The following is a 15443-nucleotide window of genomic DNA, read 5'->3' as shown; positions in this document are numbered from 1 at the left end:
TTATCAAGTAAGATCTTTGACTTAATTTCAGTTTCATCAAATACTTTTGTATGCAAAATCCGATCCCGCATTTTACTAATTCCTACCCTCTGATGAGAAGGAAAGTATTTCTTCGAAACTCCATGGATTAAGGACTATCCATTTATTAAGTGTTTCCTTTTCAGATTAAATATGTTTTTAACTCTTTTTCAAAGTGTTGTTAACATGTTTTATTGACTATTTGCTCTTATATATATATATATATATATACACCCGTACCCAGATGCAAGTCTCACAAAGATTAATTAGAAGAATAATAATTATACAACATAATCACTGAAGTTAAGCAACATTGAGCCTAGTCAGTACCAGATAAGTGACCATTTGGGAATAGTAGGCACTGTATGCAGGAAGACCTCGATATCTCCCCACAAGAACTACAAAAAACCTAACGTTGTCATCTCCCTTAACCAGGGTGCACATCAACTTAGGACCGCTTCTGAATTTGATATTCCATTGACACTTCCTCCTTTGGAAGAAGCTGGTTTGACTCATCTAGAATGAATGCTCTCTCTCTCTCTCTCTCTCTCTCTCTCTCTCTCTCTCTATATATATATATATATATATATATATATATATATAGAGAGAGAGAGAGAGAGAGATATATAAATAACTAACTCATAAATTGAGAAAAATTTATTTTTTAAAAATTAATAAAATTATGTAAATTTCAATTTATTTCTTTTTAAAAAAATCATTTCTTGAAATCGGCGTCGTTATCAAAGGTTAAACTGAATGTTAACCGTCAATTTAATTGGTTGCGTGATAAAAATAAGAAAATCCACAAAAAGTCTTGTTAATGATGTCAAAGGTGTATGGATGGAAGGAATTATTGACAGAAAACATGAGAATGTTGTTTATTTTGTGGAGAAATTGAGTGACCGATCATCCTTTTTAAAGAAATGTATTTTAATGATTTTTGTTTGTAGAACTATTGCACTGAAAACTTTGGATAATTCATGGATATACTTAAATATACAGTGTGCCATTCAAAATAGGAAAAGGCCCAGATAATATGCTTGGATTTAGTCAAATTATAGAGGTGAAAGTTCAGGATCAGTTCGGTATCATGTTCCACTGTTTTGAGCTAGGTTTTCGTCTGATCTTTGGTTTTGTCGATGAAATCATTTGAGTGATGATGAAGAACATGACTGAACCAGAAAAATGTCCTGAGAGGAGAATTTGGTGCAGAGAGGATATGTTACAGTGAGAATGAACAACGGCATTTGAGATGAACTACTGCCAATGAACAGAAAAGATGCATCAGGGTTTGCCTTGATAAATAGTGATTCATTAATAATGATAATAACTTACTCTCTGAAACATGGTATTTTACATGGTCTTGGCAAAAGGAGTTTTTGTATAAGATTCCCAAAATTTCCAACTTTGAATTCACAACTTTGAACCATGAAAACAAGACTAATTGCAAACCAAAAGTATTTAATAGTTCATGAGAAAATTTGTGCTAGAGAAATAAAATATTGCACTGCAAAACACAAATAACTCCTCCAAAAATATTGGACTAATTTGACACTTTATACAAGGTGCTTTCAATAAGTGTCCAGACTTTTTTTGTACAGGTATTTAAAATTATCATAAGCTCTTGAAAATTCAGTATCTTATTGTTATCCATCTTATAAGATGACTGACCAATTTTTATGATTTCAGGTTGAAATAAACAGCTACAACAGAAATTGGAATACACCCTACTAAAGCCTGATTGTCACACCCAATCAATCGAGAACATTTTCACTTTCTCAAGATGAAATGTTGCTAATATGCTATACAACATATTACATATTAGATGACGATACAGCATTGTACTTATTAACTTCCTACGTCACCCAATGCATATTAGATTACCATAAAGCAGATTAATCATTAAACATGACGAAGTTTGATATTTTTGAGACAGTCATGATTATGGCTTTTTATCAAGACAAAAGTTAAGGTTATCAAATTGAAATGCGGAACAAGTTATAAACGGCAATTTAAACGGCAACTCTTTCAGATTTGAAATGTTTTTGACGTTTCATAATAGTTCTAACTAGAATCGAAAGTACTCAGCTTTTAAATAACTTCGAGGTTCTTTATTGAAAAATGCAATCTAGACATAAGAAAAATCAGAAATTTTGAGTTGGAAAAAAAATTTCTTGATTAGTTTTACTTGAATCAAATTTGTTTGAAAAGTTAAGAAAATTAGAAAACTTTTGCAAAAAAGTTTGTCTTTTTCATACAAATAGCAGATCCATCATCGACAATCAATACAACAATGACCTTGTTTCTGTCAGGCCTCAATATTGTTCTGTTCAGTCCTAGAAGTCCAACCGTTCCAATTTTACCTTTCTCTTTGAGAATGAGTTGGTTTATTTGTTGATCGCCTGAAGCGCCTCTACTGAGGAATGCTGACTTTTCAAACCTCATATGACCTTGTCTCTTCGAACCCATCTTGACCCCCCCCCAAAAAAAAACACTTTCACTTAGGATGTTGGCAACCTTCATTTGGTCAGTACCTGACTCCAACTCCTGAAAAGATTGATTCGACTCCCACCTGTTTTCTTTTGTGTGTGTAAAAACTTGCACATGGCCAACGTTAATACAATCAGCTTTTGATACCAGATGAAAAAATGTTTATAAAGTTGGCCTGCATCATCATCATCATCATCATCATCAGCATCATGGCGTAGATGACGTTGTTGATTCATATCTACATTAATTGCAATAAAGAAAAGACTGTCTATAAAGCAGAGAAGAAGAAGAAGAATATAAAAAAAGAGTAAGAGTCAGAAGAAGAGGGAGAGGGAGTTATTATTTCTGGTGTTACGAGTTGCTTTCTACTTAAGCCCTATAAGTCTATTGCTTGTTTCTAGTTGATGTCAACAACAACAACATCAGCAAAGAGACGGGCCATCCTACATTTGAGGTCACATTTCTTTCTGTTTTCTTTCCAATTTGTGAAGAGCTCCGTCAGATTGGAACTCCTGTTTCAATGTCCTGCATCATGATCATTATGGGGGTGAAAATGTTACTATATCTCAGAAGTAAGTTTACTTTCGCTTTCTTTTAAGAAGATTGTTTTTAGGTTGAGATGCTTTCGTCGATTCCGAATCACATTTATTCGTCCGCTTACCAACTTTGTGATTAAAACTTTTATCGCTGATGTTTTTAACAGGTTTCTTGGTAATTCCTTAACTAAGGTGACCCTTTTAACTATCTTAATTTTATAAGTTTTATCGTTTACAATTATTGAAAATTATACCCATGTTTGTGTGTGTGTATATGTGTATGTGTGCATGTATGTATGTGTATAGATGTGTATATTATGTGCATGTATATATGTTTGTATAAAATATGCATACATATATATGTGTGTATATGTGTAGATTATGTATGTACTAGCATTTCAGCCCGGCGTTGCCCAGGTGTTTGGATGTGTCTGTTGAGCAAAAAAAAAAAAAAAAAAAAGTGGTAGTAGGAAGGCAGGTTTGAACCCGTACCACAAAGGAGGAAAAGAACGGGAAAAAAACCTGACGTCTTTGCTGTTACGACCACCGCCAAACCGGAAGTGACTTATGTTTAAATTAAGGCTAGACAATCAAAAGGAGAGGATGACTTTCAAAAATATCAGTGAAAAAAGCGACCCCTGCCCTGTAGAAATGTGCTCAGTTGAAGGTGAAGATATAATTGTTTTTAGCCAATTTATCGATATTTGTCGTCTGAAAGGTCGAATTCAAAACGAACCTGATCTTGGTAAAATCCGCCACCTCTGTCGAAAGTTTTAGGCAGACATGCAAACCTACATACATACATACATACATAAATTTATATATTGGTAACTAAAAGTTTTTGACCCAAATAGATTAAAAAGCTTGCCCTATCTCTGAATACCTTTTATGTAAAATTTCAAATGTTTAGACCAGAAATTGTCTGAGTAATTTGGTAGAGATCGCAAAGGTAAATGTTTTTTAAAGTTTGACCCCTACTATGACCCCTAAACATTTATTGTTTCAGACTCAAATCAAGTTATTAAGTTAGATCCATGTCCAAGGAACCTATATCTAAAATTTCAAGTGTTTACACCCAAAATTGTCAGAAGAGTTTGGTAGAGTTCTCAAAAGTCAAATCGTTGAACTTTGACCCCTTAACAGCCAAATTCCTGGCCGAAAACCGATCACAAAGATTTCTCCAAATCTCAGTACCCTGTATATCAAATTTCGAATCTGTAGACTAAAAATTGACAGAGTTATTGCATAAGGAAATGTACACACACATATACACAGACACGTTCACTTTTATAAATATACTAGCATTTCAGCCCGGCGTTGCCCGGTTATTTGGAGGTGAATGTTGAGCAAAAAAAAAAAAAAAGCGGTCAATTTTTTCAACTTTGACCCCTTAAAATTTATCGTTTTGGGTTCAAATCAAGTTATAAAGTTAGATTCATGTCCAAGGAACCTATATCTAAAATTTCAAGTGTTTCGACCCAAAATTGTCGGAGTTTGGTAGAGTTCTCAAAAGTCAAATCGTTGAACTTTGATGCCTTAATCGCCAAATTTCTGGCCGAAAACGGATTACAAAGATTTCTCCAAATCTCAGTGCGCTGCATATCAAATTTCGAGTCTGTAGACTTAAAATTGACAGAGTTATTGCGTATGGAAATGTACATACTCAGACACTTTTACTTTTATAGATATATAGATAAATAGATATGTGCATATAAATGTATGCGTGTATGTATATATGTGTGGATAAAATCTGTATATGTGTATATATATGTACATATGTATGTATGCATGTATATAGATATGTGTATGTGTATTATAACAAGAAAATCAGCCTCTTAAAAATCGAATTAGGACATTAGATCTTGGTTAACAAAAGGGCTCAATATCCTATCGGATAAAAGGATATCATAAATAATATGTATTTATCTCGGCACGTTACTGCAATTTCCCGGTATTACCGATCATCATGCTGGTTTCTATCATCTGACATTAATTGAAAAGATATTAGAAACAAACCAGATATAATTCTAAATTAGACAGATAAGTATATTTTATCATATTGCATGTACTGTTAACCACCTGCCAACGCAACACTGAATAACCCTATTAGTGTGTATTATAGATATGAGGTAAATGATTTTATGAAATAATCAAGTATGTTCTAAGAATTCAACATAAACAACTATTTTGTGTATGATCGTTTCTCACACGCACACATTACTTGGTTAAAAAAGGGTGAGGTAATGGGAATAGGAGGTAAAAGAAAAAATGATAAAAAGATTTCACATGAATGGATAATCTGATGAGAAGGAGAGTATTTCTTCGAAACTCCACGGATTAAGGACTATCCACTTAGCTTCTGCTTTCTTTTTTAAAATTAAATATGTTTTTAACTCTTTTTCAAGATGTTTTTTAACATGTTTTATTAATCATTTGTTCATATTATAAGCTCTATTTCCTTTTCGGTTTTATTGAGCTTTTACATCTGGTTGAGATTACTTTACCTATAAATATTAACTCTTTAATATTTATAATATATTTTAAGTTTACCATTTTGATTACCTTGGTAAACTTATTGTAATTTTTATTTCTTATATATATATAATATACTCTCGCTTCGAATGATGATAAAACATTTCTCTTCAATTTGGATAGATGTGATGCATGTTTCATGATGAAATTTGAAACTGCTTGGTCAGTAGTTGGGCTTCTTACCCCTACGTTATTACTCTTCAACAAATTAAGGAAGTTACAATGCTTTATACATGTTACATTTGCATTAATCACTGCCGAGAGTGCTCAATTCATTTATGAAGAGTTGTACTTTACACCAAGTGGCAGCTCTTACTAAAGACTCACGAATGGGGAGACTAGTTCTTTATATAGCAAAGTATATAATATAACCATTATAACTTATAGAAGGTTACAAGGGCTAAGTTAAGTAAACACTTCATCAAATCTCCACACTAACGTAATGTACTTGCAATAACCCTTATCCCTGAGTGGCGTCCGGGCCTTGATAAGTGGTGATCACTGTGTAAAAAAAAAAAAAAAAAAAAAAAAAAAAAAAAAGTGGTTAACGACACTGACTGAAAACCTGGGTGCGCCAAGTTCGAATCCAGTTCGTTTCGCAGAAACATTTTCATCAAATCTACATGTGCCTAACCTCCTGAAAAATAGCTAAACACAATTAACCTTACCATTAATTAAACAAGTTCAGATATATTTATAAAACGAACTTAAAAACAATTAAAAATTGTGTATATAACTCTTACAGTTTATCTTCAATTATATAAAGGAAAGTCTGATTCTATCTGTGTTTAACAATATTTCAGAAACTACACAAGATGCATTTACAAATCTTTAAACATTGGATTGCAGGTGGACCGAAACAAGTTATATAAACAAAAAAAAAACTATATTAATGCTCATATAGAGAAGGTCAACAAGGATCATATTCGTGTCGTTAGCGGGCAAAAATTTTGGAGAAAAAAAAAAAAAAAAAAAAACACACACACACACACAACTTTTTTCTATTCTAAACAGAACATATTTGCCGGACATAGTGGAGAGAGAGAGAGAGAGAGAGAGAGAGAGAGAGAGAGAGAGAGAGAGAGAGAGAGAGAGAGAGAGAGAGAGAGATTTGTTGTTATTGTTTTCTACCTAGAAAATAATAAATAGCTGTCTTTTTGTAAGTTTGTAATAATATTGTTGGTTCTGTATTTGTGTCAGAAGTACACAAAAAGGAAATATGTCACAAAAGCACTCTGAGAAGCAGTTAGAGGTGAAAGGTGTGTTCAATATTTAATAAGAGAGAGAGAGAGAGAGGTTAGAAGAAAAATCGTTGCACACAATTTATCTCTTTATCACATATATCAGTATTAGAACATGTTAATCCACAACAGTATAATATCAAAATGCACCCCTTCCTTTGAAGCTACATCTGTGACACTAAAATAAGTACACATTTCTCTTTTAGGTATCTTTTTTTTTTCTTGTTTTGTTTGTATGTTTTGATTGGTTGATCGAAACAGTATTTACTTAATATTCGGCATGCCACAGAATTGCTATTTATCACGTTTTTATTAGCAATCAAATGTTTCAGTTTAAATGGCATAATATCAAATAAACTTGTTTTTTTTATTTACTTTTTTCCCGAAAAAGGAGAAAGGAGCTCACAATATTTCAGAAACTTACATTTCCTTTTTTACATTTTTACTAAAAAGACTATTTCACAAAATGTTTTCCAATCATCATATTCAGTATTAAGTTAAATTGTATGTGTTTAATGGCTTTTAGAAAATTGAATTTGAAACTAACTAATCTCTAACCGGATCTTTTCTTTCTCTCAAATCCAGCCTTATCACTTTCCCTTACATTTTCCATGGCCAACCCCTTCTACCTCAACTGTTCTACATCTGTTAACCCAAGAACTCTCATCCATTCTTTTAACATTACAATACCCACAAAGTGTCCTGTTCTGCACATATTTCCCTATTCTGTCCAAATTTAATCCTTTTGAGGTCATCATATCTAAGACTCTTTAAAAAATCATATTACAAATCCCTCGTATCATTTTCATATCATTTCCCGCCATGCAACGCATGTCCTCAACCCTTATTGGCCAAGTTTCACTTTTATATCACATATCGTACACATAAGCATGTGTAGACGTTTACCTTCGTTCACAGTGGTAATGTTCTACTTGTTAGTAATGTCAGAAATTCCCTGAATTTAAACCATCCACTCTTAACTCTTACAAACATCTTTCTGCATTGCAATGGTGTCATAAATAATAATAAAACTTTTGAACAACCTCAATAGCTTCACCATTCAAATATATTTTTTCCACATCTGAATTATCATCCATCTGCATTGATTAACATTTTTTGTTCACAAACTTATCAGCTCTCAATCAGTAATTGTACTACATTTTTTGTGTATCCAATACAAGTACTAAAAAAATATTGCACCCTAATTCTGTTTCTTTCTGAGGCTTTATGACACTACAGCCACTGATCGTCATTTTGGTCTTATTAATCATTATTTTAAAACCTTCATTTTTCATAACATTTCCCCAAGTTTTTAACTTAACAAGTACACCCTCCATTGTTTCACAAACAAGTTCTAAATCATCAGCATACAACATCTCTTCCTAACTCGAACGAAACAATTCAAACAATGCTTCTAAGACACGAATGAAAAGCAACAGATTCATTACAGAATCCTGATATACTCCCATTTTAACATTAAAGCTGTCACTGAATGTGATGTGAATTTTAACATGACTTTGAGCATTTTTCTGTGTTGCTTGAACAATTTTTATAAACCTTGCATTTTTCTCTAATTTATGCAAAGCCCGTCAAACTATCACCAGTCTTGGCATTCTGTTAAATCCACAAGACAAAATACAGGTTCTTCTTACAAAGATACTTTGCTTGCATTTGTCTCGCAATAGATATAGTGCTTTACTTAAGCATAAAAACCAAACTGCATTTCATCACTACTTTTCTGAATTCTTATTTTTGCTGTTAAGTTATTCTCTCAATCACTTTCAGAATCTGCTTCATCAACTTTAAGCCTCTGTAAATACAAGTGATCGGACGATTCTAATATTTTTCCCAATTCAGATACAATTACTGATTTCACTTCTAACAACGAAATTGACTGAAGAAACACAACCACAACATAGAAAATGATCATCTGCTTAACTGTCTAAAACGTTCATTAGATGTCATCAATTTAAGGTCATTTATATAGAAATGTTCCGATATTTGGCACTTTTCTTATCAGAAACTTTTTTTTTTTTAATTCATAAAATTCAAATGTAAATTCATAAAGTTAAAATTTATAAAGATAAGATTCATAAAGTTAAAATTTATAAAGATTCATGAAGTTAAAATTTATAAAGATACCAAAGTTATGTCCAAAAAATTAACTAACAATTTGTTTACATCATTGTTTCCAGTATAATATTGTGCTGGGACAAAATCTATAAAAAAAAAAAAATGTAGGTTTATTTTATCATATCTAGCTGATAGATTATAAAAAATAATGCAATAATTGGTAAACTTGTAGATGAAAGAATTTCCTTTTGTGCAATAGGATTTTATGGATTTATTCTAATGTTATAATGGTCTTTATGACAAATTTACCCCGGAAGGATAATTCCATTCCATAGAATTTGATCTACTTAATATTTTTTTGTTAACCCTGAAGATTTTTTCAGCCAGATATTTTTTATGTGAACTTTTAGGACATCAATTGGATATATGACACTGAACAAGTTTATTAGTGACAATTTATTGATAATTTTCAGCCATCTTGTAGAAAATATTTTTTTCTGGATTGAAAAAAAAAAACCCTAATTAATTATTAATTAATGAATGTGTATTTTTATTTAAAGAAGCAAGCATTTCTCCAGAGATGAATTTAAATAACTATTTTTAAATGGAAGAGAAATAAGATTATAATGTTTAATTTGAATGATATTGATTTTAAAAGAAATAAAAACTTTGACTTAACTAAACATTAGAAAAAACTTCTTTGATTTTGTATACCGTTTTTTACGAACTTGACTATATTATACATATTATTTAACAAAGAATAATATTTTAATTATTAAGAAAAAAGTTACTGTTATAATTGTTTTCGAAACTGAACTATATTGTATGTATTATTTTACAAAGAATGACAATGATATCTCGATTATAGAGAAAAATATTAGAGAAATCTAGATAAAATATAACCAATAAAATACAAATTTTATTTATTGAACAGCATTTTAGGTTTAATTATAATAAAAAGGAGGAGCAGACACGTTTTGTTCTCAATTTAAAAAAACAAACTTTTCCTTTCAGTTCTTTAACTGGTAAGGATTTCCTCTCCACACGAAATTTTAACAAAACATCTTTTGCATAACTTTTGAAAATATGTTACATATTTTTTTTTAGCAAATAAATAATTCCAAGTGTTGTATTTGTTCGAATACTTTTTCTTTTCTGTTCTCGATGGAGAAATCTTTCTAGACTGAGGCAATTTAAATTTTTGCCCTAATTGAGAGTCCCCCTTTTGGAAAGCTGAAGTCCCCACATTAAAAACCGACCTTGTGTCTAACTCTGGCCTCGTGGGGAGACAAGTAAATAGGATCACAAGTAATTAATGACATCTCCCAACTAAATCATCCCCCTCCAAATTGACATTCTATTTTCTTTTTAGGCGATTGCGTGTGAACACTCTGAAAAACTTGGCAAAAATACAAAAAAAAAAAATTATTATAGAATTTAGATGGTAGTGGGAGGTCAGCGTCATATATAAATTTAGCATGAAATGATCCTCATTTTCATGTCAGTCTAAATTTTTTCAGGTTGTACATTATTTTTATTTTTTTACCAACAACCCTAATTCTGGCTAGTAAGGTCATAAAAACTATATGTAATTGCTTAAAAAAGTAGAACCTCTCAACCCCCTCCCCACCAAAAAAAAAGCACAGAATTTATCATCTATAACAAATTTTTTTGGTTGGTTAATTGTCCTAAAACGCTGGAATGGCTTGGAAATGGGGGATCATTTTACATTAAATTTACATGTGAAAATGATCCCCTACTATAAATTTTAATTGATTTTTCTGCTTTTTTTTTTCTGTATAGTTTTTCAAAATGTTCAGTAGAATTTCATTTTTCTTTAGGGGGCTGAAAGTGTTAATTCACAATAATACAATAATAATATGAATACTCATAAGTTCTTTTATAGTATAGGAATCTATTTAATTTCTACAAAGAAAACATTTCAGACTTTCACATTACATTAGAATATGAGCTTAAATATGAAACAAAAATTAATTAATATATATATATATATATATATATTAGTAATTATTAATTCATAAATTTTTTTAATTTCTTTAAAATTTATGAGATTGGGCTAAGTTTTCGTTTTTATATATATATATATATATATATATATATATATATATATATATGGGCACTTATATTTGTATGCTGACTCATTTTCACTGTTTTTCATGTAGTCTGAAGTATATTGGTGTTTTTGTCAGTGGAAGGAAAATGTAATAACTGAACTGCTAAAGCGGTTTCAATAATATTAATATCTACGAATCATATTTAATTTTAATCTTTGATTTTATTGCCTTCAATTTCCTTTTTATATCTTTAGAAATTTTGTTTTACAACCAGTTCAAACATGGAAACTCAAAACTCCAAAACCTCGCTCGCTGTATTACTTGGATTCATCAGATTACTGGTCTCATCTTGAGTGTCATTTTCACAATGTTTCATTCGATGTAACCTTCAGGTGTATTTTGTCAGACTTGGGAATGTTTCTGTCGAACTTAGGAATTTGGACGGAATTTCACAAGGACCTGTAGCACAATGGTTAGAGTACTTGGAAAAATCAATTGTAAAAGTGACCTTCTCCTGAAGGTTGAAGGTTCAATTCTCAGTGTGGGTGACCTAAAAATACAATTGCAAATTACTTAGGACTTCTATCCAGTTATGGCTGACGGAACAAGAGCATACTACCCTTGCGAAATAAATAAAGGGTTCCATCCGAAATTCTCTCCAAATTCACGAGTTTGACAGAAACATTCTTGAGTTCGACAAGATACACTTGAAGTTGGAGGTTACATCGGCCGAAACGTTGTGAAAATGACACTTAAGATGAGAACAGTGGTCCGATGAATCCAAATAATATGAATAACCAATCCTCATCTCAAAAATTCAGAAACGTGACACGAAAATGTATTCTTGCACAGAGCTGTGAAAATCTTTAAATTCATTTATACCTAATCCATCTCCACACCAAACATTTCAAAATATTCCAAGTTTTATTTATTTATGCTTTTTAATTTTTACACTTTTTGCCTACCTTTTTTGTAAGATTTCCCAATGTTGAGAAATCCAAAAATCTGACTCTTTTTTTCTGATTCCCAATTTCCATTCCAATTATTCATTCTGCTACGAGTAATTACCTCTATTCACAGTTCTTCCTTTACCCTTGCAACAATTCATAACTGTACTATGTCCTCTGTCTTTCACAACAACGTCTGACTTGCTGTGATCATTTCAATACCTGTTTCATCCGCAGCTTTCAGCGATTTTGCAAGAACATCTGAGTCCTGCAGCCTTATCGTTCTTTATCTTATTCAAAGCTTCCTCTGTACCATTTCTTTCTCAATTCTTTGGCAATTTCTACATTTTCTCGATTCCATAGAAAGTCAGTATTCAACGCTCTCTCATAATAGCATTCCAAAGCAACCTTCCCGTCCTGTTCATTTATTGCTAGCATTCCATTTCTCCATTTTTCTCTAACAATATCCATATTTGTCTTTGCAATCTGTTTAGCCTTTTTTTCTTTTTTTTTACTCTTATTCATCCCAAACAAAATAAGGGCTACTATTTGCAGCCATGTCTACAGGGACAATGTAGGGAGTTGAGAAGCGAGATGCCTGTTCACATTATACTTAAATTTCAACATGTTAGTATAGTCAGGTTAGCAGGAAACAAGGAGGGAATTTCGAAGTCTAGCAATTCAAGGGAGAAAACTGTAGAGTAGAAGACTTTCCAGTATCTAGGAACCTCTACAGTGAAAGGGTTGGATTTTGCTGCTTCCTGGTTAGTTTTTACATCAAGAAAACACAAGTGCTAAGTTTGTCGAAGCTACCCTGAATACTTCATTCTTTTAGTCATCCTTTTGTAGTATATCTGGAAATCTAGTTTGCTCAGCATCTGTCTTGGCTTTGTACATTGCTCTTCTTGCTGTTCTCTTTGCCACCAGATATGCATATCATTATTCACTAAACTTTTTTATTGTTTACACTTCCAAGCTTTTTTATCCCACCACCATACCAGCATGTCTTCAGAGCCCTTTTGTCCATCCACAAATCTGGTCTGTTTCGTCTGACAGTATATCCTTTAGTGTTGACGTTTGGCAACTCCTGCATTTCCTCTGGCCTCCAGCTTTCTCGACCCTGTCCTGTTGCTGGATCAGGCTGGTTGATGTTGTATAGTCTGCTCTCTCTGTAACGATTTATCTGCTCGCGTATGAATAATCATGTTTCCTACACTTCTACGAAGATGCGTGTTGCTAAATAAATATATACAGTCTGGCTTGTTCCAGCTGTTTGACAGTCAAACACAGAGACGGTTTCATAAAAAAACTGTTTTTATTTAATTATTATTTTGCCTGCAGTGGTCGTCGAACGTATCAAGGTTGAAAAGTCAGGTTGGGGTTGACAAGCTAACGATGTAATGAGCATGCGTCTCTCTCCATCTCTCTTTCTCTGTCTCTTTGTTCATCGAATCTCTTGCTTTTATTGACAAATTCTTTCTTTGTTCCATCAGAGGTCAATATTTGTGTACAAATCTGACATGGTATTTTCTTTGTTCTCTGCTAACCTGGAATTTGTATGTGTTACACGATCTCCAAATTCCTTTACCCAACAGTTGGTACTAGAGAATGAAACTAGTTCTGCGCAAACCAGCTTCACTTTAAACAAACTCTCAGTGCATGTCATTTCTCATCCCTAGAATCATCAGATGATCTTTATCGTTCTAACACACGAACTATATATATATATATATATATATATATATATATATATATATATATATATATATATACCTGTTAATGTCTTTCACTGTTCTTGTGAACTTCCTGAAATGGATCTGGTAACCAAACATCCACTGTTTTTAAATAACGGTTGACCTGTAACAAGTAACATAGTGACTATCCAACGCATCATCTGTTGTCATCTCACTTCTTCTCCATGGCTTCATCTGCCACCATCTAGTTTCAACTCACTAGTAGTAATAGTAGTAGCTGCATTGTTTCCTCCTAGTTCTACTATGACATCTTGGAATATAATTCTGTTTGACCATTTATCATTCCATCTTCTTAGAATACCTACTAAGTTATCCCTAATCTATTTGAAGGGACAAATTCGCAGTAACATGATTCTCAATAGAGTCAAAGAATTACTATTCTTATAAAACAACACAAAAGATAAAAAAGTACAAATGTTATGGGGTTAGCTGATCGACCTATTTCAGAAATATCGTATTTATCCAGAAACAATAAATGCAGTTACCTCAAAACGTTGTGGCAACGATTTGTGGCAGCTATAGCCCCAGAATCATGACATCTACTGTAACATATTTTTTTGTTAAGACACTTTTTTTTAATTATATGTTTGTCTTGATTGTTACCAGCCTGCAACAACAAAATATTGTTTTCAATCGAATGTATGTTTGTGCAATTTTTCACCTCTTCAAGAGAAAAAGGGAAGCAACTCTTGTATTTTTTTTTCTACTGATAAGTTTTATTTAAAAATGCCTTTTGTTAATGTACATTTTACTTCCTTCCATTGCTTTTCTTTTTTCTATTGCTGTTGTGTGTGTGTCTTTGTATGTGTGTGTGTAGTTGTTCCGAAAGTAAAGATTTCTATCTTTTTAACGCAAAATTTGAAGAGCTACAAAAACAAGAATATTACCATTAAAACGAGTGACCTTTTGTGCTCCAGAATTCATCTTTCTACATAGTCACTGCCATTCTTAATGCACTTTTGTCAGGATTCAATGACGCATCTCTGCTTCTGAGGCACATCCATGCAGAGGTTGCTTTCTTAGAGTCTTACACTGTCAATATCTGTAACAGAGAGATGAAACATTTTGGTCATAAATGCATAAATTCAGTCATCATCATAATAATGTAGTTTGCAAACCTCTCTGATCCATTCGGACGGAATAAAATATAGGAGGCATTACTTTTGGAACACCACTCGTATACATTTATACTAATTCATATAAATAAAACACTAGACGTCTGTGCGTGTGTCTGTGTGAAAATATTTAACCGATAAACTCTTAAACTACTGATCACATGTCATTGGAATTAACAGAAAATAGTAATCATACACTAAGGATGGTTTATAATGAGTAAAATGTTTGTTTGAATGGATTAATAATTATACAATATGTCAGCAAATTTTAATGCAAAATGTTCATTTCAACTTGCCGACATATTTCTATTACTTTCGCACATGCACCAATTCATTCATAGTTTGAAGTGGTTTAATTTTAAATCTTTCTTGTCTATCTGCCAATAGCTCAAATAGTAGGGAACGCAGCTGGACCACTAAATGTTTTGGTTTTAATTCTAGCTGTCATTTTTTTTTTTTTAACTTTTGAAATCATTACTATATATCAGGTACAAGCTAATATTCAATAAAGAATTGACTCTGTAATAATAAATACGAAATCTGCATGAATTAAATTATATTTAATCAAATTTTACAGCTGGGAAAGGCCGGGTGCCCTTCACTGATGAGTTAATAAAGTTGAATATGTTTTTCAGCTGAATGGTGATACAATACCATGAAGA

At 32.1% G+C, this 15443-nt stretch overlaps 1 protein-coding gene and 1 long non-coding RNA gene across 4 annotated transcripts in view; one reads left to right on the top strand and one right to left on the bottom strand.

Moving 5' to 3' along the window:
* LOC145291061 (colorectal mutant cancer protein-like) overlaps positions 1 to 15443 on the top strand; it is a 608255-nt gene that overhangs the window by 244634 nt on the left and 348178 nt on the right. The window contains exon 1 of one of the 2 annotated variants that reach the window (XM_080136584.1): positions 2900 to 3080. The exons of the other annotated variant lie outside the window; for it this stretch is intronic. Within the exon in view, the coding sequence (XP_079992710.1) occupies positions 3029 to 3080 (52 nt within the window). The 5' untranslated portion in view covers positions 2900 to 3028. Of the gene's footprint in view, positions 1 to 2899; positions 3081 to 15443 lie in introns of those variants that run through there. 2 annotated transcript variants of the gene reach the window in all.
* The window catches only part of LOC145291089 (uncharacterized), a 563704-nt gene that overhangs the window by 377188 nt on the left and 171073 nt on the right, over positions 1 to 15443 (bottom strand). The window lies entirely within an intron of this gene.

The sequence above is a fragment of the Euprymna scolopes genome, chromosome 2, assembly GCF_053919585.1.
Source record: "Euprymna scolopes isolate OS-2025 chromosome 2, ASM5391958v1, whole genome shotgun sequence".
Lineage (NCBI taxonomy): Eukaryota > Metazoa > Mollusca > Cephalopoda > Sepiida > Sepiolidae > Euprymna > Euprymna scolopes.
This window is presented reverse-complemented; position numbering and strand designations above follow the sequence as displayed.